This window comes from Athene noctua, chromosome 5 (assembly GCF_965140245.1).
Source record: "Athene noctua chromosome 5, bAthNoc1.hap1.1, whole genome shotgun sequence".
Classification (NCBI taxonomy): domain Eukaryota; kingdom Metazoa; phylum Chordata; class Aves; order Strigiformes; family Strigidae; genus Athene; species Athene noctua.
This window is the reverse complement of record NC_134041.1, coordinates 7,226,143-7,252,625: the sequence shown is the minus strand read 5'-3', so window position 1 is coordinate 7,252,625 and position 26,483 is coordinate 7,226,143. Positions and strand designations below refer to the sequence as shown.

Here is a 26,483-nt window from a genome sequence, read left to right as displayed (position 1 = left end):
ATTCTGAAATTGAAAAATATGTATAAGAACTGAATACTCATAAGGGTAACCACTGATGGATGCTACATATTCCAGAGCTCCCTAAATCAGTCACCTGCTGAAACATATTTTAAACATTTTCAGTAATAAAAAGAGCATAACAGCCACAGAAAAAAAGGTAAATATTTTCCCCCACACCTACAAAAAAACCTTTTATGGTAGATTTTATTCCCCCCAATCTTTCTGAAAAGCAGTAATTGCCATTTACGGAAAAGACAGCTATGATATTGTGAAGGGGTGTCCCCCCCCCCAAAGACACTATACTCACAAACCCACACACACTGTAAGTACCTTGCAAAGATGTTTAAGTCTTAGGCATGAGAAAAAAGTCAAGTTATTAACATAATCTCTTATTCTCTAAGTAATATGCTTGTATTAATAGTATCTTCTCTCTAAATGCAATCAGCAACTTACTATATGTGAAAAAATATGCAAATAGGAACATTTCAAAGCCCATTTCAGAATGTTAACAATTTTACCAGAAGAAAATTTAATAAAGCAGTATTGAATAATACTCACTTAAGTCATCAGGCTTATGTTCCATTCTTCTTTGATCTGAAGCAGTCTTACCAGGGTCACCAGTCTGATCAACACTAGTCTTCAAAGTACGAACACCCAGAGGATTTTCCAACAGCAGTTTCCCTTTCTGTGTAGCTGTTAAACTTTCTGTACTGACCCCATTCCCTGAAACAGGGGAGCCTGGAAAGTTTTCTGCCACTGGTTGAGCTTTTGTCTGTTTCAGGTTTTCCACTGCTGCTGATAAATTAGAAAATTTTTTTGCTTTTCCATGACTTCGATCCTGAACATTTGACCCCATATCTTTAGTTCCAGGAATACAACTATTTACTTTGCATGATTTATTTTCTCCTTGTTTTTCAGAACAAACATCATTTTGTTTACTTTTTTTGCTGCTATTCCCACTTGGAGAACTTCTCCCAACATCCTTCACAGATTTGTCATTTCTATTATGTTTATAATTTTGATTATTTGTAACTTTGACTGCTTTGCCCTCCTCACAGACAAGACGGACAGACTTCCTTGGGTCATGATTTCCATTCTTTGAGCTCTTGGCCTCTTCCATTATAGTGAAGACCTGCTTCTCCTGTCTCTTGAGACCACTTGAAGTGCAATTCTTCAGTAATTTGCAGTTGATTTTAAATCCACTGTGCAGGCAAGGATCGTAGCTGATTGTCTACTAAAGAAATAATGATAGACATTTTTAAACTAGAGGAAAAATATCAAAGCTCTGTGTAGACAACGCATTAAAATAAACCTCTCTAAAGAGAAGTGTAACTACAAATTATTTTAGGAAGCATGTTCCCCCCACAGGCATAAGTGAATTTTCATAATACATTCCATATTAAAGTAAAGCTCATGAAAATTTTGATCATCTTGACTTCTATATAAAGAGGAGGGGATATGAAGAGACAGAAAATGGCAGAACATGGTAAAAAACACTCAGTGATAAACCTGCCAACAGCTTGCTTTTTTCTTTCCCTCCTATTTTTGGCTTTCTGAAAAAACCAAGAACCAAGATGTCTGCAACTACACTGGGAAAAAAAAAAAGAAAAAAATTTAACACATCTAAAAAATACCACTCAATAAACATACAGCTCAAATTAGCCACTACAGAAAACTAATTCAGTTTCCAGCAAGCAAACTCCATTTTATTAAATGATTAAGAAGTATTTAAAGATACAGATCAAGGTATTAATAATAAACTTGACCCTATCACCTGTATCCACAGATACTTAAGCAAATTTCTGACACATACGATTCTTATATAAATTAACTGCCATCCATTAAATAAGATTTTGCTTAGCCAAAAAACCCACCAATAGTAAATATTTTGTTTAGCTGCAGATTAACTTTATCTAAACCTCAGTCCTTTAGGTGGTATGTCATCTGAGCTTTATGCTGGAGACAACTCAAAAACTGTTTTTCCAATGGATAGCTAAGCCTGAGTAAGTGGGTCTGTTTGTAAGGAATTACTCTCACCAATATAGAAAAAGAAGAGGGAATACGTACAAGAGCTTTGATTTATTTTTTTTAATAACCTCAAGATTGCAATTAAAAATTATTAGAATGAAGTATTAGACATAGAAGAAAATAAATTCTATAAAACTATAGCAAGATATGGAGATCACAGTTTCTCTCTTTCTGGTCCAGCTACATATTTGGTAAGTAAAAGCACAATCCATGGAAATTTCTGGGTTTTAGAGAACCCATCAAAATAAGTAGCTTATTTAGTGAAGAAAAGGAATAATAGAAAAGTCAATTAATTACAGCTATTAGAAGTATTACACTGTACTTTTATACTTAAATAATAAGCAGAAGGAAGGATCACATTAAAATGTCTGGCTAAAAAAACACTTTCTGAGTATTACCAGTATAAAGGACAGTAATTTTTTTTTTCTAGGCTATATAATGTAGTTACTATCTCTCTCTTACTTTAAAGAGACACAAATCAGACAATACTTCAGGACACAAAGCACATACTAAAAATTATCCTGAGCTATAGACATAATTGAAAATATGTAGCTTTCAAAAATGAAAATCAAACAAACAAAACCCCTAAGAATTTTCATGAAGTTAACATTAGCATCTCAGCCTGCAGTAAAATATAAAACCAGAAAAAGAAAAAAAAAAATCGTATTCCTAAATTCATTCCAATGGCTAAGTATTTTATCTCACAAATACATTTAGTTACTATTACAACTATTTTCTGATTACACCTGGCTCTTAATTCCAGACCAAAAGTCAAAGACCAAAAATTGAAAAGATTAAATAGCACTTGCCTTTGGATTGTAATCAGTCTTTCCTATAGCAATTCTTACTAGCTCAGCAGCAGGAACTACCCACCTGTACCAGTGCTGCTCAAGCCTCAGGGTGGTAAGAAGAGCACAGGGTCCCCTGAGGTTGGCTTAAATTATTCTAGTCTCTGACCACCAGTATAAAGCACTGCTCTATAGGCTGGGGAGATGTTATAGCCACATACAGGATATTGCTATCTTTAAACTGTAGTCTACTGTGAATTTTATGTAACTAAAAGAGAAAGGAGAGTAGGATTTTCCAAATTCTAAACTATTCCTTGTTTTAGATGCTCAACCTGAAGAGGGGGAAAAAAAACCAAACCTCACACATATCAATTCCACTTTCATTTCTGGTTGATTTCTGATACCTACATGACCCTTCAACTCTGGACTGGAACACATCGAGGCCACACTTCCACGTCCACTGCAGAGCAGCATAGGTCAGCACCAACTCTGACAGGAGCAGTAACACCCCTTCTCCAACCCCAGCTACTTACTCCCACTCCTCAGGCTGCTCCCTCCCCTGTGCAGTCCTGCAGTGACCAAAACCAGAAAACCAATCCAGCTTAACATAAAGCTGGCACAAGGGAGGAGGAGGAGCAGGAGCTGGTAATAACAAACAACTAGTAGGGTGGAGACAACTTTTCTTGGCACCAGTTCCAGCTTAAAGCTACCATGAAACTCTGGCATTGGAGGAAAAGTGGGGCTTCATTTTGCTCTGATTTTTGTAAGTGTTGAATTGTTAATTCATATTTTGCAAGAAGGTTTAAAAAAAAAAAAATCCATTAAAGTTCTACTGTAGGCTCAAATGATTTGATCTCATCCATTCAATATAATACACATATATTCAAAGAGAATATATAAGATTTAATCAAATGGATAAATGTGACGGGGGAAAAAACAACTAAGGAAACTGCTAGTAAAAACTATAACCCACCTAATAAACTGAATACTGTGATAACATTACATATTAAGAGAGTGAGTGTAATCAAATGCAGGTAGTTATGGTTAAAAAGCAGATATATTCTTTATTCCTGAGAAATATGCATAAAGATAGGTCATGATATTTTGTAAGACAAGAATCTTTTGTACAGAAATAAAAAAGGTTAAGAATCTGAACTGCAAGTGCAGTAACAGTAGTGGTGGAATTGTGGGGGTTTTTTTTTTGCTTTTTTTCTTTTGCTCTTTAATACTGAAATGATAAAGCAAACAAAAAATAATCTCAAGTGCTGTAACACACTCAATAGTAGCTACATTACCATCTCACAAAGAACTGCAAAATAAACCAAATAATGAATCTTAACATGAAAAACAAAAGAAAGAGATCACTACTAAACCAAAGGCAGTCTCAAAAAGATCATTCCTCCTCTGTCAGACATTGGCCATCTACATATGAGAGGGAAATGGGAGGAGGGAAAGGAGTGCCTCCGAAAACAATAACATGGTTGGAAACAAAACACTGGAGTGGAATGAATCAGTGCTGAGGTGGCATCTTTCTAGAAACCTGGATGGCATGTCTTATTCACAAGCTCAGGCTCATACCAAATTGCCAGACCTTGAATCAAGGAAGAATTTTCTCCCAGGCAAGCTGGCAACAAAAACAGTTTTTCACCTGCGTCTGCAAAGTGGAATACGATTAACGTGTTGAAATAATTTCAGCTATTTCATTTACTCAGTATCCTGGTGTTAGGGGGGACTCAGTTTCCCCTGCTTTCTCAACGTACAGTGCCAGTTGCTCCTCTGAAATCTAGAGCAACTCTTGGCTCTTGGTAGAAAAATAATCTGGCTGAAATACAACAGCTTGAGGTCAGACAAGATACCATCTGACCTCAAACTCTAGCAAATTATTAAGCCTATATGTACCTACAATAATCAAATTAAAAATGTTTAAAATCAGCTTTGATTTCACTACTGTAGAATTCATTTTAGGCTCACAAAATGAAGGAACGAGATTGTTTCACTTTCATTTCTGCCAGTTTCTTTTGTTTCCTCTTTCTCTCAGACCAGCCTTAGAAAATTCTGCATTTGAATTGCAAAAACTCAGGGTAATGTTTATTTCCAAACAGGGAAAAAAACCTTCCACTTTCAAGAAGATACTTCTACCCACTTGTCCTTCTACTCTTCCTCTCAAACTGTTCAAGCATATTTAACTCCTTCAAAAGCATACATTTTGGGTCAGACTTCACCATAATAGGGCCTCTTCAAAAATGAAGGCCAAGTTAAACTGTGAGCTCTTGCATTCTGAGTTGCTCTTCTGCAAAGCCTTTCTTTTTTAATCATTTCATTAGCAGCAGAATTGACTATACCTGGTTTCCTATACATTCATTTTGTGCTTCTCTGTCACGCTCTTGATTCACAGCCCATTGGGCAAGTAGAGGAGATATGCTGTAGCTGAAGGAACATACACACTGCTCCCTATGAGGAAACGTAACTTCCTCCTGCCTTCCTCTCAGCAGACACCCCTCCTCTACTGAGGCATGATTTTTCCAGAAAACATACAGAAATTCAACAATCTTTTGACATTACTTCAAAAATATTCTAAAATTTGGTCCCAACTGGCTGAAATATCCAAAAGTAACGACAAGAGCATAGGACTAAAAGGAAAGAGAACAGCCTCATAAACTTTGTTTCCTCCAGGAATATTAGGCTAAATACAACCAGAAAAAAGTACTACAAACATAATTGTTATCACCCTCTAACGCACTCCCTCCTTTGAGATAGAGACCTGTATTTTATCTGAGACCTGCTTTTATCTGCCCCATTATGATTGTCCCTTAAGCTCAAATCTCCCCAGCCAGCCTTCCAACAGTAAGTGGGGTGATTAGCCTCAGTCCTCCCCCCACCTGATTACCAATACAGCCCAGAGGAACTTCCTCAACAAAAATAAAAGGAAAGTCAGCAAACAAAGGTTACAGCCATAGACAGGAACAAAAGGAAAGGCTGTCTTCTGCACTCTGCTCAGATTGCAGCACAGGTAATGTCTACAGACAGTCCTACTGTGCTGGGGGGGGGGGGGGGGGGGCGGCTCTTTTCTGGATTGTTTACAGCCTTAGTCCCATTTTTGTGTCAGAGAACTTCTACAGATCATTCAGGCTTCTCCCATGCTCTATGCCAATAGTTATCACGGATCTATGTTTGTTTTATGATGACATAGACATAATTTAGTACAAACTATTATCAATCCTTGATGTTTTTCCAAACTACTTAAAACTATCAGAGATTACTGGCCACTAAAGCTCCTCAGGCTCCACCAGCAATAAACCCATCGGTATTCTTAGTAACAAACATAAGTGCTATACAGTGTTTCAGATCTTCCTGTTTCTACAGGCTAGTAAGTATAATACTACCAAAACCTACCTAGAAGGAAGCCAACGCAGTGCACACAAAATTTAACACACAAAACACGGATAAAACAAAACCAGCAGTCTAGACTTAGTGAAGATACATAACTCATCAGGAAGCTCTAATGTTGTATTTGCAAAGTGGAGGACTGAAAACTTCTAAGGAGTGATCATTAGATAAACAGCATATATGTTACTGTAACAGGATTATACCTGAATTACAAAAGTAAGTAACTGAAGTAACAGGAAAGGCTTTGCTTGATGCAAAACTGAGTAACATATGTAGGTGCAAATATCTTACGATTACATTCTTAAATGAGAAGAATATGCTGGATAGAAGATCTGTACAAGATGTGCTTGTTATAGGTTATTTTCTCTCTGCATTGACACCCGCTGTCTTTTCTACAACACAGTATGACTCACTGAGAAGGTAAGAAAGAGGCATGTCGCCAAACACCACGAACTGCCACTTTCTGAACCTACTAGTGCTGATGACTCCCCTTCCAAACTAGGAACACCATCCTCTCTCAGTCACACCAGCTGTGTAGCTCAGTTACAATGGCTTCCCTCACCTCTGTATTTCATATAAAGATTCCTAATGCTTTAGTTTTGGTTCTGATCCTAGGTTTTACTGTCATAGTCCTTTAAACATTTCACAATCCATTGAAGCCAGCACTGAAGTCAGAAGCGGAGTACCACCTGCCTCAAATGTCGCTGCATGCTGTAACCAGATCAGGAAACTGATCCAAGGTAGCTCTAACTTTAAAAAAAACAAACACAACATTTGTACCATTACAGGTGAAGAGGCTGGAAAAACACAGTACAGCACTGCATAGGTTTAAAGCCTTTCAGAGGCTAAACTAGCTTCCAGAGAAGCCTGACTAATCAGGAAACTGGCTTAAATGGCAGCTATGCATTTAAACTCAATTTATCCACCTTATTCTTAAACCTCCGTTTATACTTGGTGCTTACGCTAAATAAAAATACAGTAGTATGTATTTGTGGCATAGAAGTTTATCTGAATCTTGTGTTTAAGCAGTACTGATCCTTTCATCCAAACTCTAATCCATGAGGAAGGGACAGCCTTTGAACTACTCCATATCAATCACAAACTACTTCACAAATTACAACTAAAGCAAATGGATCTTCTACCAGTATCCTTAAGTCTGCTTTACCACGATCCAGCACTGCCACTACTGAAAGAAATATGTTGAAAACCACTACTTTAGAAAAGTTGTCAAGAATACATCCATACAGTTGGCACACAGACTGAGTCACAACAGTTTGTAACACAAAATTGATTTCAGACTCCCAAGTCAAGCTTTGCTGACACCAAAAACTAAAATCTGAAAGTTACTTCTCACTGGAAATAGTATTTCATACATCAACAGAAATAAGAAATAAAATCTAATAACATCTTTTTTTCCCAAGATTTGCTACATTAGAACCAAAACTGTGAAACACGGATATGAGTACATATACATGCATGCATGCATCTCTTTAAAAAAAAAGTTAGATTCATATGCACTGTTACTAACTTTAGGTAGTTTTTAGTACTTCTAAGTTAAGAGAGTTACTAATTATAATTTATGTGCAATTAAACAATCTAACAAACAATATACAATATAGTCTTAACATGCCAAAAGCATTAGAAATGTTGCCTTCCCCCCGGGTTGCTTCCGTTCTGCAAATTAACCCACTAAGCAAATTGCAGATTCCTTCTTTCTGAGTTCTCAATAGAAGTCAATACCAGTATTACATCATTTAATTAAGACAGGGAGAAAACTAAAGTGAATTTAGTAGAAATGCTTTGTAAAATTTCAGAAGCAAGCATTATAGCAAACAGGGTATACTCTCAGCTGGGCAGAATTTTGAACTGCTTTATGGTATCAATATGAATACACGATCCAAAACCATTACTCTGACAAGCAGATCCATGGGACATTTAAGAGGAGCTCCCCAGGGATATCTTGCTTTCAAGTAGGACACAGGGAAATCCTGCTCCCCTTTCTTTCTCCCTGTAGCAGCAATTCCCTTCAGATGAAGAACGAGGTGAATGCACCGCATCGTGCAGGTGCCCCAATGGCATTCTTCTGTTAGCCAAGGTATGAGAGAAGTCCCAGATGTCTTCTGAACAAGACCAGAAGGAACTTTCTGATCCCTCTGTACGTATCTTCTGGGAACACATCCCAATACATATATTCTGGGAAACGGTAATTTCATCCCAAAATTAACTTTATGAAGGTATTTTCACTAAAGTTAAGTGGAAAAATGGTTTAAAAAGCTCACTGGAAAACTGTTGTTTGTAAAGGAGACCTCTCACTCCTATTATAGCATCTTCTGCCAGATACTGTAATTCATACTTCCACGTCTGGTTTACTTTTCTTGTCACGGAAATAATTATGTCATAACTACCTGGGGTCAGACTACCCAAAAAGCATCTACTGCAACTGTGAGCACAAGTCAAACAAAAACAAAAACACCATGCATCCTCTATTTTCAAGCAAATGGCAATGACTATTGAATCCAGGGCACAGTGCTCAGGAAGCCAAGTGATGTGGAGGTGGCATGAATATAAAAGAAATTATTAGATCCATACTTAGATACAACTATCTTTTTAATGTGCTAATCCCTGCCTTAGCCTAAACCTAATTATATTGTTTCTCTCCATGTTACGAGCTCGTCTTCCTTTGATATACCCAGAAACAACCTTAAAAGCAAGAAGGCCTCAGGTAATGTGACACATTCAGCCAACTGGCAAATTGCAACATATTGCAAAAGCAGAAAAGTCGTTCAGCTGTATCTGTACACAAGATAAGCCAACAAAAGAGCACAAAAACACAGGCAAAGGGATGCCCGTGTGTCATTTCAGGCACATCACAACCCGCAAAAAGACCCTCTCGCTTTGGCAAGATGCGGCAGAGGGGGGGCGGCCCGCTGAAGACTGCCCGGGACAGAGGGGCATTTCCCCGGGGGGCCTCACCAACTGCCACGGTCTCTGCTCCCCCTCAGGATTTAATTCCACTGGGCGGGAGAACAACAAGCAGCACGCACCCAGCTCCCGCCCGGCAGACCCGGCGGGCGCGCAGCCGGGCACTGCCCTCAGGACGGCCGCCCGCCTGGATGCGGCCGTGGGGCCGGCCCCGGATCCCCGCTGACCTTGGGGCTGCCCCCCGCCGCCCCCCGGGCCGTGACCGGCGCCCCCAGCATGACCGGGCAGCCCCGGCGCCGCCACCCTGCCCGGACGCGGGGTCGAGAGGCAGCGACCGGCCGCCGAGGCGGGGCGCGGGCAGGTGGGCCGGGGCAGGGCGGAGCCGGGGCGCCGCGGGCTGAGGCGGGGGGCGCCGGCGCGGGCAGGGCCCCCCCCACCCCCGAGCCCGCCTCCCCCCGCCCCGCTCAGGGGGGACGAGAGCAGAGCGCGCCCAGCCGCCCCCACCCCTCGGGGGAGGCCCACGAAGCTGGGCGGGGCCCCCCCGGCCCCTGGAGCCCGGTACCTGGCTGCGGCGCTAGGGGTGCCGGGGCTGTGCCCCCGCCATGCCCGGCTCCAGCGGCTGGAGGCCCTGACGCCAGCGGCTCAGTCCGGCCCGGCCGCCATGTCAGCCGCGCCGCGCGATGCATTGTGGGGCGAGGGCGGGAGGGAGAGCCTCGAGGGCGGGCGGCGCTGCCGGGCGGGCGCGGGGCGGACAGACGGTTATGCCCGGCCTGGACCCGGCCGCCGGGGGAGCCCCCCTTGCGCCTCGGAACTCTGCTGGGCAGCGCCTCCGCTTATCTCCCCCCGCGTTCAGGGCCTCCCTCCTCCAGTGCCACAGCAGGAAACGGGGATGTGGGAATAAGCAGCTCAGGTTTTTTTCCTTAATTCCCCCCCCAGCCACCCTAGGTTTTCCCATTTTTTCCCCCATTTTTCATCCCAGGCCTATCCCCACGCACGCTAGGCCCCAGGCCCTGTGGGCAGGGGTAGGGCCCGCTTGAGGGGTCAACCCCACGCTGCAGCCTGGGCCTTGTTCCCACACACACACACTTTCTCAGGGCTTCCTCCCCCTCCTCCTGCTCCCGACCCTGCCGTTCGGCGGAGGAGGGCGGGTGTGCTCCACACAAAGCAGCCTGGGGGAAGCTGGGACACTGGGGAGAAGTGGCTCCTGGCTCCCTGACCTTGGCTATGAGGCTGGCCTCGGCTGCAGCTGGGGCCGCCGGCTTGGAGCAGCGTGTCTGCTGGCAGTTTTGTGGTCCCAGGGGAGAAAAGCCGGCTCGCTTGGCTCTTGGCAGTGCTGGAGGGTGACCTAAAGAAACTGGCAAGTGCTTGTGTAAGGCAAATCTCTCTGTGATCCAGTACGGTACTACCACTTCTTGGCAGTGAAATGTCATGCTGTTGGCACCTCCTAGCCCAGGCAAAGGAGGCCTTTCCAGAAAAACAAGGCACATAAAAGATTAATGTTGAACTACTGAAAGTGTTCAAAGGAAAGTATTAAAAATAACGTGAATATTAGTGCTGGAAACACTACCTCAGTCTGTGGAGGTAAACAAAAGTTGCAAAATCTATAGTACTGGATTTTATAAATACTGGCAAGATGTACTTCTGAATGTATTGTGAAGTCAGTGCGATCCTTAGAGGTAATCTGCTTTTTTTGTAGTTCGCTTGCAGTTCACATTTTATGAAATGAGGATTTGATAGCTCAGGGTATTGCTAATGGGATGCAGCGCTTTCACCTTTAGGAACACAGGCCAATCCAGTCCAGGTCAGCAGTGCCAGAAATCACGGTGCTGCAATGCTGTTTGGGGACAGCTGAGGTTAGCTGGGTGGTGCTTTCAGTCCAGTCCTATTTGACAAAGATTTTTATTAGGTTTAGTAGGCCAAAGAGTAAATTGCAAAAGTAACTAAATTATACTTGCTACTGGGTACAGTCCTCCTAGATCAACATTTAGACATGCTAGCAAGCAAACACACATCAGTTTGCAAACCTGACTGGCATTTTTCCTGCAAGTTGAAATTTATTAGAATAGATCAGATTTATTTCAAATAGTTGGATAGGCTTGAATATGAAATGTTAGTGCAGTTTGGCTCTGAAAACTTGAATCATTATAAAGCCAACAGTCTCTCTCTCTCTGTGTATTCAGAAACAATTCTTCCCTCTCTGCTGATGTTAAAGAATGTTTTATTGCAGGGAGCAATATAGAAACATGGCAGTAAAAGAGGAAGCTGAATTCTACTGCCAGCTGGCCATTATTTAAAGAATTCCCAATTATGTGCCAGTGATCAAAAACTTTCAGATTCTGGGCTCGATTTGTAGGAGAAAATGTAATTCTGAAAGCCACTAAATTTTATCTAGAAATCAGAGACAATAATCATAAAGCTGTAGGAAGCAGATTTTATAAAGTCCCTTTCCAGAGCAAAACCTTGCTGGTCTCATGTTGCAGGATGATGCCTCATTTTTAGTCCCATTCCCAAAATACTATAACATCATGCCTCAAAAAATGAAAAAGCATATTGTAGATTTCTGTTTCATTTCTGTCCAAGAAAATGCTTCTGTTGAATTATTCTAATTGTTGGAATTATTTTTTTAAATTATTTTTAGGATTTATTGGTTTTTAAAATTTATTTAGATGTATATACTATATTAAAGCCCTCTTCTCTGTCTCCAGCAGTGTCTGAAGAAACTCTAAAGCTTCTTAGATAATTTATTTATAAAATGAGGAAATCATACTTGACTGTCCTCTAAAGGAAAGGTTCTTGTCAATACTACAGCCAGGAAAGTATACACAAAGAGAGCACTTATCTGTGAAGATGAAAACTTCAGATTATTAGCACAGTGTATCTTCCTCATAGACAGCACGGTAGAAGATTTGCCATCTATACATTTTTGTAGCATGTTGCATTATTTCTTGATGCTGGATGTCTACTTAAGCTGAAATACATAAAAACATGAAAAATCTGAAATGTTTAAAAACTATAATTAAAATTTTCAACTAGTTATCCATGGCTTCTTCACTTACAGTAATGCCGCATTTATGCTCAAATTACCTAACCAAATTTAATCAAGATGTCAAAGATCTACTGAAACTCAGTTAAAGAAAAATAAAATCATAAGGTGAAATTATAAAATGTAATTTGCTCTTCAGAAGATAGATTTCCAATATGCCTTGGATGTGTTACTTAATTGTTTTCTGTAAGTCACTACATTTTGCTTTTCTTTGCCAGAAAGAATTATCAGAATCATGGGCATGGAGGACCAGTTTCTCAGTCCAAGAAGAAATCATTGACCATCAAATGCTTTCTATTGTTGTTACTTTATATATAAAAATCTTTTTCTTCCAGCAGACGTAGTAGCAAAGTGTATAAATGACTATTTTTTCTTGCAGACAACCCAAGAATGGCATCAGTGCACTGAAGCAGTGTTTTGGCTGTGTGTATCTGAAAGCTTTGGTACCAGATTCAGTTCCTGATGCTCAATGCCTCTTTCTTGCTTAAAAACCCTTTGGTAATGTGATTTCTCCCAGATCACACTGAAGACCAGTGGTCTGGTCAGTCACTTCTCACCAACCAGGTACATGCAGACACAAATTTCCTGAAGGCCTGGCTAATGGTGCTCCATTTCACACGATCCTGTGCACGGCATGTTTGTAATTCTGTTTTTGCAGACTGTATGCGGTGACTCTTGTTCAGAGCACTTGCATCAGTAACCATTAGCAACCAAGCCACTAGTATCCTTTGACATTACGCCGTAATTAGTAAGTGCTATAGTTAGTGTACTAAAAAAGGCACTTGCAAATCCATCAAAAATCACAATAATTCTATCCCTTATTTTCCTAGGATGTAGTTAAAGCAAATCTCCAAATCTGACTGGTATCCCAGGGACACATACGGCATTACTGTTCTGGAGCCAACCAGCGTACCCATAAATGGCCTTACTTAATACACCACTGCCACCATGAAACCCTCCATTTTAGTATATTTGAATCCTCCCGAAATACATCTCCCCGAGGTCTGCTCTGGACACAGCTCTGCAGAAACCAGACTGTTGCAAAAGCCCGGTTTGCAGCAGTCCCTTTCTTTGCGGCAGCGCTTTCCTATCGTGGCAAGCGGCTCTGCAGCGCGGCCGTGCAGCATGCTAGATCCTGAGGGCAGTGTGGAGCACAAACCTTCCTCTTCCTTCCCCAAAGTTCTCCTCATCCCTCTAGCCATGCTCCTTGCAATTGCAGCACTCCTGCTCTTAGCATTCTCCGCTACGCAGCAGAAAGAGCCTGATTTTTACACTTTCAAAGTTGTAAACATCAGGGGCAAACTAGTCTCTCTGGAGAAATACAGGGGCTCGGTAAGTCTGCACGGAGATGGGCAGCTCTCGCCCAGACTCCCTAACCAGCCAGTCCTTGCATGTCTGCAGAAACCAAGCGGGGGTGGAGAGATTGTACATTAACTTGGTGCACGCATGCAGATAGATTTGGCTTTACGACTCGTCTTTAACTGCTCTGGAGTGTCGCCTGCATGCTTCCTTTGATACCGATCCGTAGGTCTTTGCCTCCTTAAATAAAACGTTTGCAGTCTAACCTCGGTGTGTGTCCGCGTCTTTTCCTTGTGCAGGCTGCTGCCTGTAGACGTGGCAGGCAGGGAATGCCTGCCTGCCTGCCTTTCGTTCAGCAGGATGGATTGCACTGGGTTGTCCCTATTAAATTTGAAGCTCAGGAAGTTTGTAGCCTTGTGTAACTTACTTTTAGAGCTCATTTCTGCCTTTTAACTGCATGCCTTTTAGTAAATTATTTTTGCCTAAGTCCCATCCCTTCTTAATGTTCTGCATTAAGAAAAAAGATGAGATTTAGTCAGTGGCTGATGGAGTTAATAGATTTCACCATAATTAGTAAAAAAGTGAGAGATATGTCAAAGTAATTATTTAAATATCACTTTATATGGAAATTGTAGCAACATCATGCTACTCCCCGTGTCACTTTTTAGTGTGACAGAGCAGTATGAAGATGAGCATGTGGACACACGTATACTTTTATGATGTTTTTTAAATTTACATATTACATTAAGGAGTTCTAAGCACAGCTTTCCTTCCCATTTTAGTAAAAATTTCCTTGAATGTAACCCGATTTATTTTTTTTTGTTAGTGATTTGACCATCTAGGAAAGATGGTCAGTACCTGTGGAAGAAGTTAGGACATGAGTGCGTCATACCATAAGCTCTCATAGACACAGGCACAAATTAGAGAAGCTTGAATAAAGCCCACAGCTGACACCCTTAGTGCTCAAGTGACACATCATCTGTGGCAGTGCCAGGCAGTCCAGTAGCTTAGCAGCTGCCCAGAAAGGCAGGCACCACTTCTTGCTTTCACTGTTAGTCTCCACCTTTGTGTGTCCACCTTCCTTTTTCCCCTTCTTGGGTGTTTGAGCTCACTAATCTACATCAGCAGGTCACTAAAACATTGTCAGGAAGACAGAGAAGGTATATGGGAGAAGATGTCCATTTTCCTGAGCTCAGTAGAAAGGGATACTGGTGGATTTGGACCAAATGAGAGGTCTGAATCTTACCTGGTCAAAGTCCTCCTCCCTATCCATTCACAATTCAGATAGAGCAGAACTGGTCCAATGCACTCTCAAAATACCTATATTGGAAAAAACATAGAACCTATTTAATATTAAGCAATATTTGCTTTTTTTTAGGAGTTTCTTCCAAAAGCTCTGTCAATAAATCCTGTTACTGGGGCATGTTTTGTCTGCAGGTCATCTGCAAATCTGTCTGAATAAGCAATTACCACTGGTAGCTTCTCTACCTCAGGGCCAGAATCCACATGGAAAGGAGTAAAGGGGGAACTCAGAGCAATTCCTTACAGCCACCCTGCAGAGGGCTGTGGGTGTTCATCCCCTCCATAACAAGCTGCAGAGCCTGCCCTGGTATCTCATGAACACAGCAGCGCAGGGGAGCATGTCTGTATCTCCAGCAGTGCTCCGATAGCAGGCCATGCTCCAGGCGTGACTGCTTTCACAAGGGGAGAGCTCTAGAGCCGTGCCTTGGAAAAGATAATGCCATCAGTGAATGGTACTCCCTCATCTCTGCTAGGCCATCCAGAATAGTTTATTCCAAAAAAGTGATGAACAGCTTCTGTATCAGAAAGTCTATTAATGATCAGCCTAGCTGTTTAATAATGCACGGGCACAATTTTAAAGAAAATTATAGCAATGAAACACATCCCTTTCTGTCACTATGTTGTCAGAACTCAGTATCAAGGTAGAGAAAAGTTAATAAAAACTCGTTTGTTTCTTAAAATAAACCTGATTAAATCTGCAGTTAGATAAGTAATCTTAAGTTGTAGGTTTATCATAATTTTTTAAAGCTATTTAAAGAAAGCAAATAGTATGTAAGTACTACGTATGTGCTGCTGGTGTTTTAGAGAAAGTGAGTCACTAGTTAGCCCCTGGAACAAGCCTGCTAGTTTAATTAAATAATTACTTAATTGGTACTTAAGAAACTAATTGGGAATTGAAAAAATCCAGAAGGTTCTAGAGTATTAATAAAAAAAAATAATTCTGATTATACTAAAAACACAAGAGCCATGCTAATTATAAACAATCAGTGCAATTCATGACTTTCAGAATCTTTCTTCAATAACTCATTATTAATATAAATTATTTTGTATTCAGATCATTTAAACATTTTTTCTTAGTAGGAAAAAAATGACTGATTGATACTAACTCAATTTCCATTCAAGTGCGTCTTGATACAAGTCACAAGTATCCTCCATTATATAGTAAATAAGAAATGTACTAACAATTCTGAGATAATAAAAATGAAAAAATTAGGAAACTGACTTCTTTTTTTCTGGAATAAATGTGCACAGACATTACTCATCCTCCACTTTAACAAAAATACCAAAAATATGTGAGGGAGTACTCCCTTTTTATGGAGGCATAAGAAATATTGCCAGAATGCTAAAAATTTGGCATACATGCTACAAAATCAGGTATCATATTACATCTACCTGAAAGCAAAGAAAGGGAGGACTATTCCAACTGAAAAAAGGATACCACAAGTGAAACAGATCAAAAAGCTGTCTGTTTTACTGTATTGCACAAGGCGGCCATAGTTCTGTGATTTTTCCAGGTTACCATACTGATGTTGACCCATCTACGTTAAAAATGAAGGGTAGTGATGCATGGTTGGAAAAGAATCAAATAAGATTAGTTTTCTGCTGTAACAGGCAGTATTCTTACCAAAAATAGTATCTATCTGGGAGTCAGAACTCCCAGGTATCAACTGTTCCATGCTGTGTTTATACCTCTCTACATAGTAGCTGCCTGCCTACCTACCACACAGCTAAGTACAGTGTGCTGAGGTGTAATTAAGCAGTCTTTGGAAATCTCAAACCAAAGGTACTATAATAATGTAAAAGCATTAGGCACTGTAACAACGTAAAGTATTATTTTACTATTGAAAGTAATGCTAGGCACTTTGCATCACAGCTCTCTGCAATCCGAGATTGTAATATTACTGAATGCATATAAATACAGAGTATGGCTGCTTAGTTACTCTACAAAGTATTGCTATTTTTTCCCATGAAGGTAACAGCTCGGTGTAATCTGACACTTGTGGCTGGTTCTTCCATCAGTCAGATGGATTCAGTGAAGAATCTCTAGCTCTAAAAACCTTAGTATCTACTGTCTCTGCTAAAAACCCCACAAAGGGTTAATTGAAGCTGATAGCAGATTAATACATCTCTTGAGGGATGTTTTCCTCAAGGAGATACACTGGTGTAAATAAACTCAGAACTATTTTTGCAATGTTAAATAAATACTAGAATGCATGGGTTTTCTAAGCAAAGGGAAGGGAAGGATAGTATTAAGAGGTTAGACAACAGTTAATACAGAATTCAGTTTAAATGAAACAATTTTTGTAAGGTCCAGGATGAATTGTTTGCACTGCACACTAGGTGGTGTACTTGACTAGCACTCTCAGAGCCTAAAATCAGTCAAGAGGCATATTGAACTTAATTTAAATCACTAATAGTTGTAAGAAGTCAAAGTACAGCCTCTTCATGAGAACAAAAAGAATTACTATTATTTATTAAAAATAAAATACAGACCAAAAAAATATCACCAGATTTAATCACTTCTGGTAACAGACACTTGAAAGATAACTTGGTAAAGACTTTAAAACAAATCATTTTAAACATTCCTTATGAAATTATAATAAATCCTGAAAGTTTTTTTATTATATGCATTACTTATACTTTTAGGAGGTTTCCACTATTAAATTATGGAGTTCAGTAATAGAATTAATTTTTCTAAGGAAAAAAGCAGAATGCATCTGCTATTCTACGAAATGCTGTATGTAGTTTCCTCCTATTTTGTGGGAGAACGTTTGGAGGATTGCACCATTTGCAGCGTGAGCTCTCACGCCTTGCACCACCATGTCCAGTAATCACAGCTGTAAATTAAAATTGTTGTTTCTTTGTGAGTGAATTCTTTCAAGCCCTCCTAACTTCAAAACCAAGCAGAAGTTCATTGGCAAGTCATCTTCCTTATCTGCTATAATGTGAACATAATACCTACGCAACCTTATTTCCCCCAAACCTCCAACAATAAATTCTTACATTACCATTGTATTTGGGATAAAATACTAATAGCTATGAATACAGAAAGGTCTATGCCTACTTCTCCATCATAAGAATGCTGAGTCTTAAACTGTACTTAAAAAACCCTCTAGAATTTCATATGAAAGAACCACATGTGACCTCAACTCCTAGTGTTACAATTTATCTTTACTTCAGTCATACTAAACTACAGTGGTCACTATGCTTGGTATATACAGATTATTTAAAAAGAACAGAACTGCCAATAGTTATTTTTAACATCCAATATATAAATTCTATTTGAAATGCTGACAGTCTGCAACAGGAATGCATCATAAAATTACTACCTTTTCTCCGAAAAAAACACCACCCCCTAATTATAAGCCGTATCTTTGGATGTTTTAGGAGATTTAATTTAAAATTTCAGGTAGAGCTTGTAAATGTAGTCTGAGTGAATGTGATGCTTTGGAAGTTTGCTAGATGGCTCCAGATCATATTTCATATGCAAGTGTACAGGGATTACTTAGATTGTATTCTGTTGACACATACACCCCAAAGAAGATGACATCAACTTCAGCTTTATAAGATTACCTGTCTTCCAGGGAAAACAGTGCCGCTCCAAAACCACTTTAAATATAGCCATATACCTATAGAAGGTACAAAATACAGAGTAAGTGTTAATGTTTAATGGAAGAAATGATAAACACCAACATCCCCTTAGCTTTTTCTTTACTCATTCCTACCCCTTCTAGGGGTTTCATCCTATTATCCCATACCTTACCCAGATTGTGGGCTTTTATTCACAGTTTGTTTTCTGGCCTTAAAATGCTATACACATGTAATAATAGATTTTTCATTTATTATAGTTTATTTGATGCACTCTATTCATATTTCCTATATACTTTTGTATATTGTATAAAAACATTCAGATAGGAATATGGAACAATAGTAACATTAGAATCCAAAGTTTAAATGGAGCAAAGCCAGTGGTCACAGACACACGAGTATGAGACCTGGAGTCAGGATTTTTTACTTCCTTTTCTTGCCCTGCAGCTACTTGCTGTGTAACTTGATCAGGTCAATTAACGTGTCCAAGCTTCAGGCTTTCCTCTTGCAGCACTGGGCCTTTGTCTCACACTGACAACAATGAAACTAGCGTGCCAGCTTCTATGAAACTTCCAAACCCTTGTAGAAAGATCCAGTGTGAATAGCTACTGTTGTACTAGCACTGAGGAATGAGTTAGCTATTTTGATTGAATTAAAAGGTTTTTTTAAATTTGAGAATGAAGGACCAGCTTCTGATCTGATGTATAATCTGTGGAAACCCACTGGATTCAGCGTAGACCAGATAGAATTTCAGTTCCCAAATCATAATGCTTTTTCTTCACTATGCCTGATTTTAATCTAGGTTGGTAGAAACATTTTTAGTATTATAATATTACCTTATGACTTTTACAAATTGGTCTGGAAAAAGGAATAGAATGTAATTATGTGTAAAAGAAACATCACTATGAAGTGCACAATACTATTTTTATCAATAAAATCATGTTGTATCTAAAGGATCTATGATATTCAGCTTTAATCCACTCTCAAGAAAACATTAGAATGGACTCAATTTATGTAGAATGAGTGGTAACTCAAAAAGTTCATAAGAATAATAAAAACTGTAAGTCTAAAAATAAAATCTAGAAGTTATTTAAGGATAAAATATGTCAAAACCCAATGGAAGGCTCTTCATGGCCTTGAGAAACTGTGTAATATGTGTCAGCTCAGGGTTAGGTCACTTAATTTCCCCAACAAATTATTGGTAGAATCTATTCAACCATGTATTCTCCTTACACATGCCTTTATTTTCCTGTGGTGTTCATCTGTATTTGGCATCTTCCTCTCTGCTGGATCTGCACAGGCAGATACATGCCTGGTGGCAATGTCTGAATGACACAATGCACACAACATCAAAGATGATCAACTACAGGAATAACTCTTTAAAGGATAGTGGGCACAGTCTTCACTTCTAGGAATCTCTAATTGAGGTAGTAAACCTTTATGCAAAATCTGCTGTCATTTTGTCCCAACTAAGTAGACTTACTCTAGACATGGGGGGAAATTTTACAGTCCATACTGCATAGACCAACCCAAACCCCTGTAATTGCTTCTGTTAACTTCTATATCAAGACATCTGCATCAGCAATGATAAATGGATCAGGCAGTTCTGTATGAGTGCTAATTCTGTTCAAAAAAAGATGCCACAGAACAGATGCTTCACTACAGATAAATGAACTACCAAAAATACCTTAACTTGCAATCTTCTTTCAAGCATCTTGGTATACCTTAGCTGGATGGTCATTTCTTAAATATGCTCAGTAACTCTCCAAAAGGCAGAATGGAGAAACATGGATGCCCTGTAAACTGAGAATTAAGATTGCTTAGCAGTTTATTGATTATCTTCATGGTTGCCATATGGGAATACATAAAAGAAATACGAAATCTGGTTGTGAACAGAACTTGATGTAGTTTAAACATAAGTGTTCAGTCACAGTTCTCTAGACATTCTCATTTTTTGAAAATAATCTGCATCCCAGCCTACTTGTTGGAAAACTGACATGTGCAGCACATTTTTTAATCTCTCTTATTCTTCAGGTGTCACTTGTTGTCAACGTTGCGAGCGAGTGTGGGTATACAGATAGCCACTACAAGGCCTTACAACAGTTACAGAGAGACCTCGGCCCATATCATTTCAACGTGCTGGCATTCCCATGCAATCAGTTTGGGCAGCAAGAACCAGACACTAACAAAGAAATCGAGAGTTTTGCACGAAAGACTTACGGTGCCTCCTTTCCTATGTTCAGCAAAATTGCAGTCAGTGGAGCTGGTGCAATTCCTGCCTTCAAGTACTTAATTGGTGAGTAATCTGGAACATTGAAGGGTTGTTTCCCCAGTGTAGAATTCCCCTGACACAAAATACCATCTGACACAAAAAACGGTATCTGTGACTGTGTTCACAGAATCACAGCACATAATTGTCAGGCTCAAAGAGGTCAGAAGTCATGTAGCTCATCCTCCTTCACAAGGCAGAATTTCTCTGTCACCCCTGACACCTTTGTCTAACCTTCTAAAAAGATCTTCAGAGGTGAGGACACTACAATAACAAATGCCCTGTAAAAGCTACTCTAATCAACCTCCACGTGGAACATGGGTCTTGAAATATTGTCCTGTATGTGTACAACACCTGATCTTCCTTTTGCCACTTTGCAGTCTAGTAAGTGCTTCTCCTGTGACATGATTGCTGCAGGTTGGATTTATAAGATTCATCTCAAGAGCTGTAGGATAAGTGGAGGCAAAGCACCTACATAATTTACTTCAACAATCAAAAAGGTGAAACCAGGCACTAAGAGATGTCCTTGAACACTCCCTTCCTCATTCCTTGCCAAGCATCAGAATAGCCATACTGTACAGTTCCTCCAGTTCTAATCTGCATTCTAGCTAGCACTGAGACCTGAAGAGGTTTTGCTGGTGCTTAGTAGACAGGTGCCGAAATACAGTGCAAAGAAGGATATTCTTTATCAAGGCACTACTTTCTCTATCAAGGCACTACTTTTCTTGCACTGAACAAATGCTCTGAATACCATTTAAATGCTAAACTAAAATGTCAGTCTTTATCCAATGGGAAGAAAATGTCTTCCTGCAATAATATATCATAAAGCCCAATATGACATGGTATCACCCAAGCTGTGTTCTGCAAGGACCATATCGTTGCTTCTCTCCAGCACCACACTGTTCTCCCACATATTACTGAATTTAAAGGAGTGTAGGTAGTATTATTTTTGACTACTCCAAGCACACCTCCTTTCAGGTGTCTGTAATGGATCTTTCTGCTAGCCAAACTTCCCTTTTATACTCTTCACATCCTTCCATTTCTGTTTTGCCCAGCCGGGTTGTTACTGCAGACATGTCACAAGAAACTTGCAAAGCTTCTGTCTCTCTGTTGGTCCACACGCAAAGGGAGGCTGCTGGAGGCAGTGTGTTTATTCAGCATAATGACAAGATACTCAACACTGTGGGTCTGGCTGTGTCTTGATACTTTGAAATATCTTTTGATTCCTTATGAGATTTTGCCCAAGGTATAATCAATGCAAAAAGATGTTGATTTGACTGTAGTATCTGTACTTGTGCTGTTAGTGGAATGAGGCTCCTGGTCTGATTGAAAATCCTGGAAATTTTGTTAGTCATGTGGCAGAACAGTAAAGGATAAGAATGCAACTCATATAAAATGAGTCTGTGGTCATGCAGGGAAAAACTGTAGTAGATAAGGACTACGAGGAAACCTCCTGGAACAATTTACTTTGTTATTTTTTCATGTAGCATTTCTTGAAATATTCTTCTGAAGCACATGATATTGGATGCTTTTGGAGGAAAAATTCTGGATAAGCAAGCAAATAATCAGTCCTGATACAGCTATATTGTTACACCAAATTCCATTTTCCTATCAATGTTCAACTGTTTCAGATTTATCTATATAGCACAGAGACACACACATATTCATACACACAGTTTAACACCAATTATAGTGTCTGTCTGGCTCAAGCTTGGCTGTTCCCATTAGTCTTCAGGGGACTACTGTCTAGTTAAAGCTTCCAATCTGTCAGAAAATTTATCTTATCATTCAGTCTGAACTCCTCCTTAATTTTACATTCCTTCTTCTTCTGATAGGGTATTCATCAAATTGACATGAACAAATGTCAGAAATTTGCTAACATGGTTTTCTTTTATAAGTTTCCACTTTTTCTTTGCCCATAGATTCTACAGGAGAAGAACCAACCTGGAACTTCTGGAAATACCTGGTGGACCCCAATGGGAAAGTAGTAAAGGCCTGGGACTCTACTGTCTCTATTGAAGAAATAAGACCTTATGTTACAGAACTTGTAAGGAAAATCATCCTGAAGAAGAAAGATGAATTATGACTTTCAAAAATCCCAGCATGCCAATTATATCTTTACTGAGGATTAGGGCTGGACTTCTGTCTTTTCACATTCCAAAAGAGAGTATATGGGGAAGGGAAATTAGGTAATCTATATTCACCATCCTAAGTATGTAGAAACCAGCAAGTTAGCATGGTCAAAGTAATTTAATTTTTTTCTCCAACTGAATTCAGTTTGACCTTTCTGGGAAAGAAGAACTCATCAGCAATTGTTTCTTTCCCAATTCAAATTATTAATTGTTCATAACACTATAGGAAGTCAGTTTGTGTACCTGTAGGAAGAAGGGTCAGAGTAACAAGAATTTCCTGACTGGGATCTCATTGATATCTACAATTCTGCTGTCATATTTTGATCATGAATGAAAAAATAAAGAGTAAAAAGTGTGCGTGATTGACTTAAGGCGTGTGCTAGGAAGAGGACCAAACCAGATACCTTCAAACCAGGCAGACTACATAGATATATGTCTTTCTAGTTACCAAGGCCAAACATACTTAATTTCATCTGTCTAGAAAGTCAGTTAAGAATGGCATGGGGAAAACAGATCTATAAAACTCAAATGAAAGAAATATGAAGACAAAGCCTCTCTAAAAATTCTCCAAAAGCCATGACAAGAATTTCTGCATTTTTCCCCCAGTAAAGATTATCAGGTGATATTTAAATACCCAGCTGAATATCTACAGGACCAAAGCCTATATGAAATGTTTATTTCTTTCTTCTGTTAGCATTTTGCCTTAGAATTACTCTCGCCTCACACAATTGATATTAAATTTATTTTTCAATTTATAACACCATCCAGTTTTGCTGCATGTACAGACAAACATTAGAGAATCAACATTTTTCTATGGAAATAATTTTTCAAATGTTTAAATGTTACATAATGTGGCATTGTTTAATATCACGTTAATGTTACAAATGTTTAATGGCACTTTTTCAAATATAGCACTCAGGCATCTGCTCAGACTTCAGACTGCAGAACTTCTTAGCTCATACTAAAATAATAACACTAACAATTCCAGCCTCATTGTTCTTTGACAGAAACCCTTTGAAAATCTTGTCAGCAAGAATTCTTTTTATCTCAACAAAAACACAATGTACAAGTCCCCTGCTCTTAACCCTGGGATGCTTTAAGAAGAATCTCTTCTTGTTCAATTGCAGTATTATTGACAAGTGAAAGCTTTTTTGTGCTTCATAATGCCATTAAAAGCAGCACAAACAGTATTTGTCCATATAGTTGTCAGGGTCCAAGTGTACAAATAAGCCTTAATTGACCTGACCACAGTAAGGACTTTTTCCAACTCATCACTGCCATTATAGCTCTTCAGTATCCAAACAGACTGTAGTTGAAATGAAAGGCCAGTATTATGACATGCACTGGCCTGCAGAACAAGAGGGGAAAGAAGAGTACTGATGAACTATTGGTAAGAAAAGGGTTGATCCTGAAGTACATTATAGTTCCAATGCTTGAACAGCTGCTGTCTCCTGAGGTTTTGGACTCATTCTGTGGACTAATCTAAGGAAATAAGAGCTAGAGGTACTTTGGGATTTGTAGGAAGACCCTGAAAGTAAGAGATTGTACAGTTTGCACAAAACAAACTCAATTTGCCTGAAAAAAGCTGAGAGCAAGGTTTTTTAGTTTTAGATGAACAAAAAGGGGAATGGAAGAGACGATAAAAGGAAGAAGTAACGGAAGTACAGAAGCAAAAGGAGAGATCAAGTAAGAAGAGAGAAATGAGAAAGAAATGAAAAGACAGTTTGCAGCCAAAGAATCGTTGGTACAAATGAGGCATGAAAGTGTTCGGGTCATATTGATACTAATGAGTATGTATGTTCCATGCTACATCAGCTATTTCTCACTTGGAGTGCAGGAAATTTGTTCTTCTGGCAGTGAATATGCCTGTATTTTCCTCCTCTGATGGTGAGAAAAGTGAACTCTACAGTCCATTCAGTCATTTAGTCTATTCTTGTATGAATCACTCTAAGACAATTGTTACTAGGGATATCACAAAGGAAAATCAGACCCAGCTGATACTGTGCTGGGACAGAGAATCCAACTACTAGAAAATGAGATCTTTTATTACCCTATAGACTGTTCCTCTTTTCTCTGTCCATTGATACTAATGCAATGCCCCAGTATGCTGTTAGTAAGTGCTGCAGGGCTTGAAATTTTCACCTTAGGAAGTGTGTTTCTATTTTGTAACTCAAGTCGGGATGAGCCCAGACCATGCTTTGAAAGACATTTTAAGACTTCTCCATTTCAATTTTGGATGTCCAAGTTCAAACAGAACTTTAGATTTAGATAGATACGTTTGAACAGAACTCTGGCTTCAGATAGATATGATCTTGCATTTTGTATTGCACAAATTCTAGAAGTCTAAAGAGATATAATGGCAATGATCATTTGGAAAGGGTTCATACTATATAGGCAAATATTGTTTGTGCTGCTTTTAAAAGCTTTATGAAGCACAAAAAAGCTTTCACTTGTCAATTATACTGCAATACGACAAGATTAAATTCTTCTTAAAGCATCCCAGGGTTAAGAGCAGGGGACCTGTACACTGTTTTTGTTGAGATAAAAAAGAATTCTCGCTGACAAGATTTTCAAAGGGTTTCTGTCAAAGAACAATGAGGCTGTAATTGTTAGTGTTATTATTTTAGTATGAGCTAAGAAGTTCTGCAGTCTGAAGTCTGAGCAGATGCCTGAGTGCCCTAAGTAACTTAATACTCATGACTGTTGGAGTTGCTGTTCTTACCAGTTTGGCAATTTAAAGGGAACTAAGGGAAGTATTACATGTGCAAGCTTTGAAACAACAACAAATTTGAACAAGCACACGATTTTAAGCACTAACTACTCTCCCTGAAGTTAACAGAAACACTTACATGATCAAATCAAGCATGTGGCATATATTCCATCCTTTGTTGCGTTGGAATCAGTTTGAAGAACAAATGCTTTGGTCTTTTAATCAAAGTTAAAGTAAATATTCTCAGTTGTAGATTAATTCATATCTAGTCAGGCTATAAGTACTTCATGACTTCCTGCTCAGAAAAATCACAGAGCAAATTGCACTGGGTTGAATTTGCCTGTTGTGACTATATAGAAGGCATTCAGAGATCAGGAATAACTTTTCTGGCTCATGACTTCCAACACTGTTTTAATGTGACAAAGATCTTTCCTGCAGCAAGTCCTTAAAACTGTAAAAAGCTCTGAATATATGAAACTGTTTTCTTTGCAGCTTGTCTACTTTGCAGAGAAAATATTAGTGTGCATTAACAGATGAGCACCTTTATGCATGGAGAGTGATTATCTTGATCATCTAAGACTTATCTCCCACGGTTTGCAATTTTGAATGTGTAAACCTTGGCATGTTGATTTAAATGCTAAACTAAGCACCTAGAGACATGATTGTATGGAGTCATGTGCCTCTTATGGCACACCAGACAGAAAAGAAATAATTTTAAAGCCGAACTATAAATTTAAAATTAGACAGGGCACTTTTAATCATTCAAAATTTTGTCTCATAAAGAATGTAAAATCAGACCTACATATATCCAAAGCTCTGTTTTGAAATGGAATATGCTGCACTGAAATAGAGCAATTGAATGAAGCAATAGAGAGGTGTTTAACCCTCTCTCTTTTTTGGCATTGTAAGGAGAACAAAACCAAATAGCCTAGTTATCCTTACGGCCACCTCTGGTATTTTAGTTATATGCTAGGGACAAGTTTCTAGTGCAATTCTGGTCTGAAACATGAGGAGC

The 26,483-nt window shown here is 39.3% G+C and overlaps 2 protein-coding genes across 3 annotated transcripts in view; one reads left to right on the top strand and one right to left on the bottom strand.

Annotated features, from left to right (window-relative positions):
* TUT4 (terminal uridylyl transferase 4) overlaps nt 1-9,804 on the bottom strand; it is a 49,509-nt gene extending 39,705 nt beyond the window's left edge. For both annotated transcript variants that reach the window (XM_074906199.1, XM_074906200.1), the window contains exons 1-2: nt 9,688-9,804; nt 559-1,234 (exon numbers count right to left, since the gene is read on the bottom strand). In XM_074906199.1, coding sequence (XP_074762300.1) covers nt 559-1,120 — 562 coding nt within the window. In that variant the 5' untranslated portion in view covers nt 1,121-1,234; nt 9,688-9,804. The remainder of the gene's footprint in view (nt 1-558; nt 1,235-9,687) is intronic.
* Nucleotides 9,805-13,284: 3,480 nt separating this feature from the next.
* GPX7 (glutathione peroxidase 7) lies at nt 13,285-23,160 on the top strand. Its single transcript, XM_074908099.1, has 3 exons — nt 13,285-13,500; nt 20,392-20,653; nt 22,549-23,160. The coding sequence occupies exons 1-3, from the start codon at nt 13,294-13,296 to the stop codon at nt 22,710-22,712; spliced, it is 633 nt and encodes a 210-aa protein (XP_074764200.1). The 5' UTR covers nt 13,285-13,293; the 3' UTR covers nt 22,713-23,160.
* Nucleotides 23,161-26,483: the final 3,323 nt, after the last annotated feature.

What these genes read in the sequence shown, in the direction of transcription:
- GPX7 (XM_074908099.1), top strand. Translation starts at nt 13,294, where the DNA reads ATGCTAGATCCTGAGGGCAGTGTGGAGCACAAACCTTCCTCTTCCTTC. An exon ending in TGGAGAAATACAGGGGCTCG is followed by an intron (nt 13,501 to 20,391) that starts GTAAGTCTGCAC and finishes CTTATTCTTCAG; the next exon opens with GTGTCACTTGTTGTCAACGT. An exon ending in TGCCTTCAAGTACTTAATTG is followed by an intron (nt 20,654 to 22,548) that starts GTGAGTAATCTG and finishes CTTTGCCCATAG; the next exon opens with ATTCTACAGGAGAAGAACCA.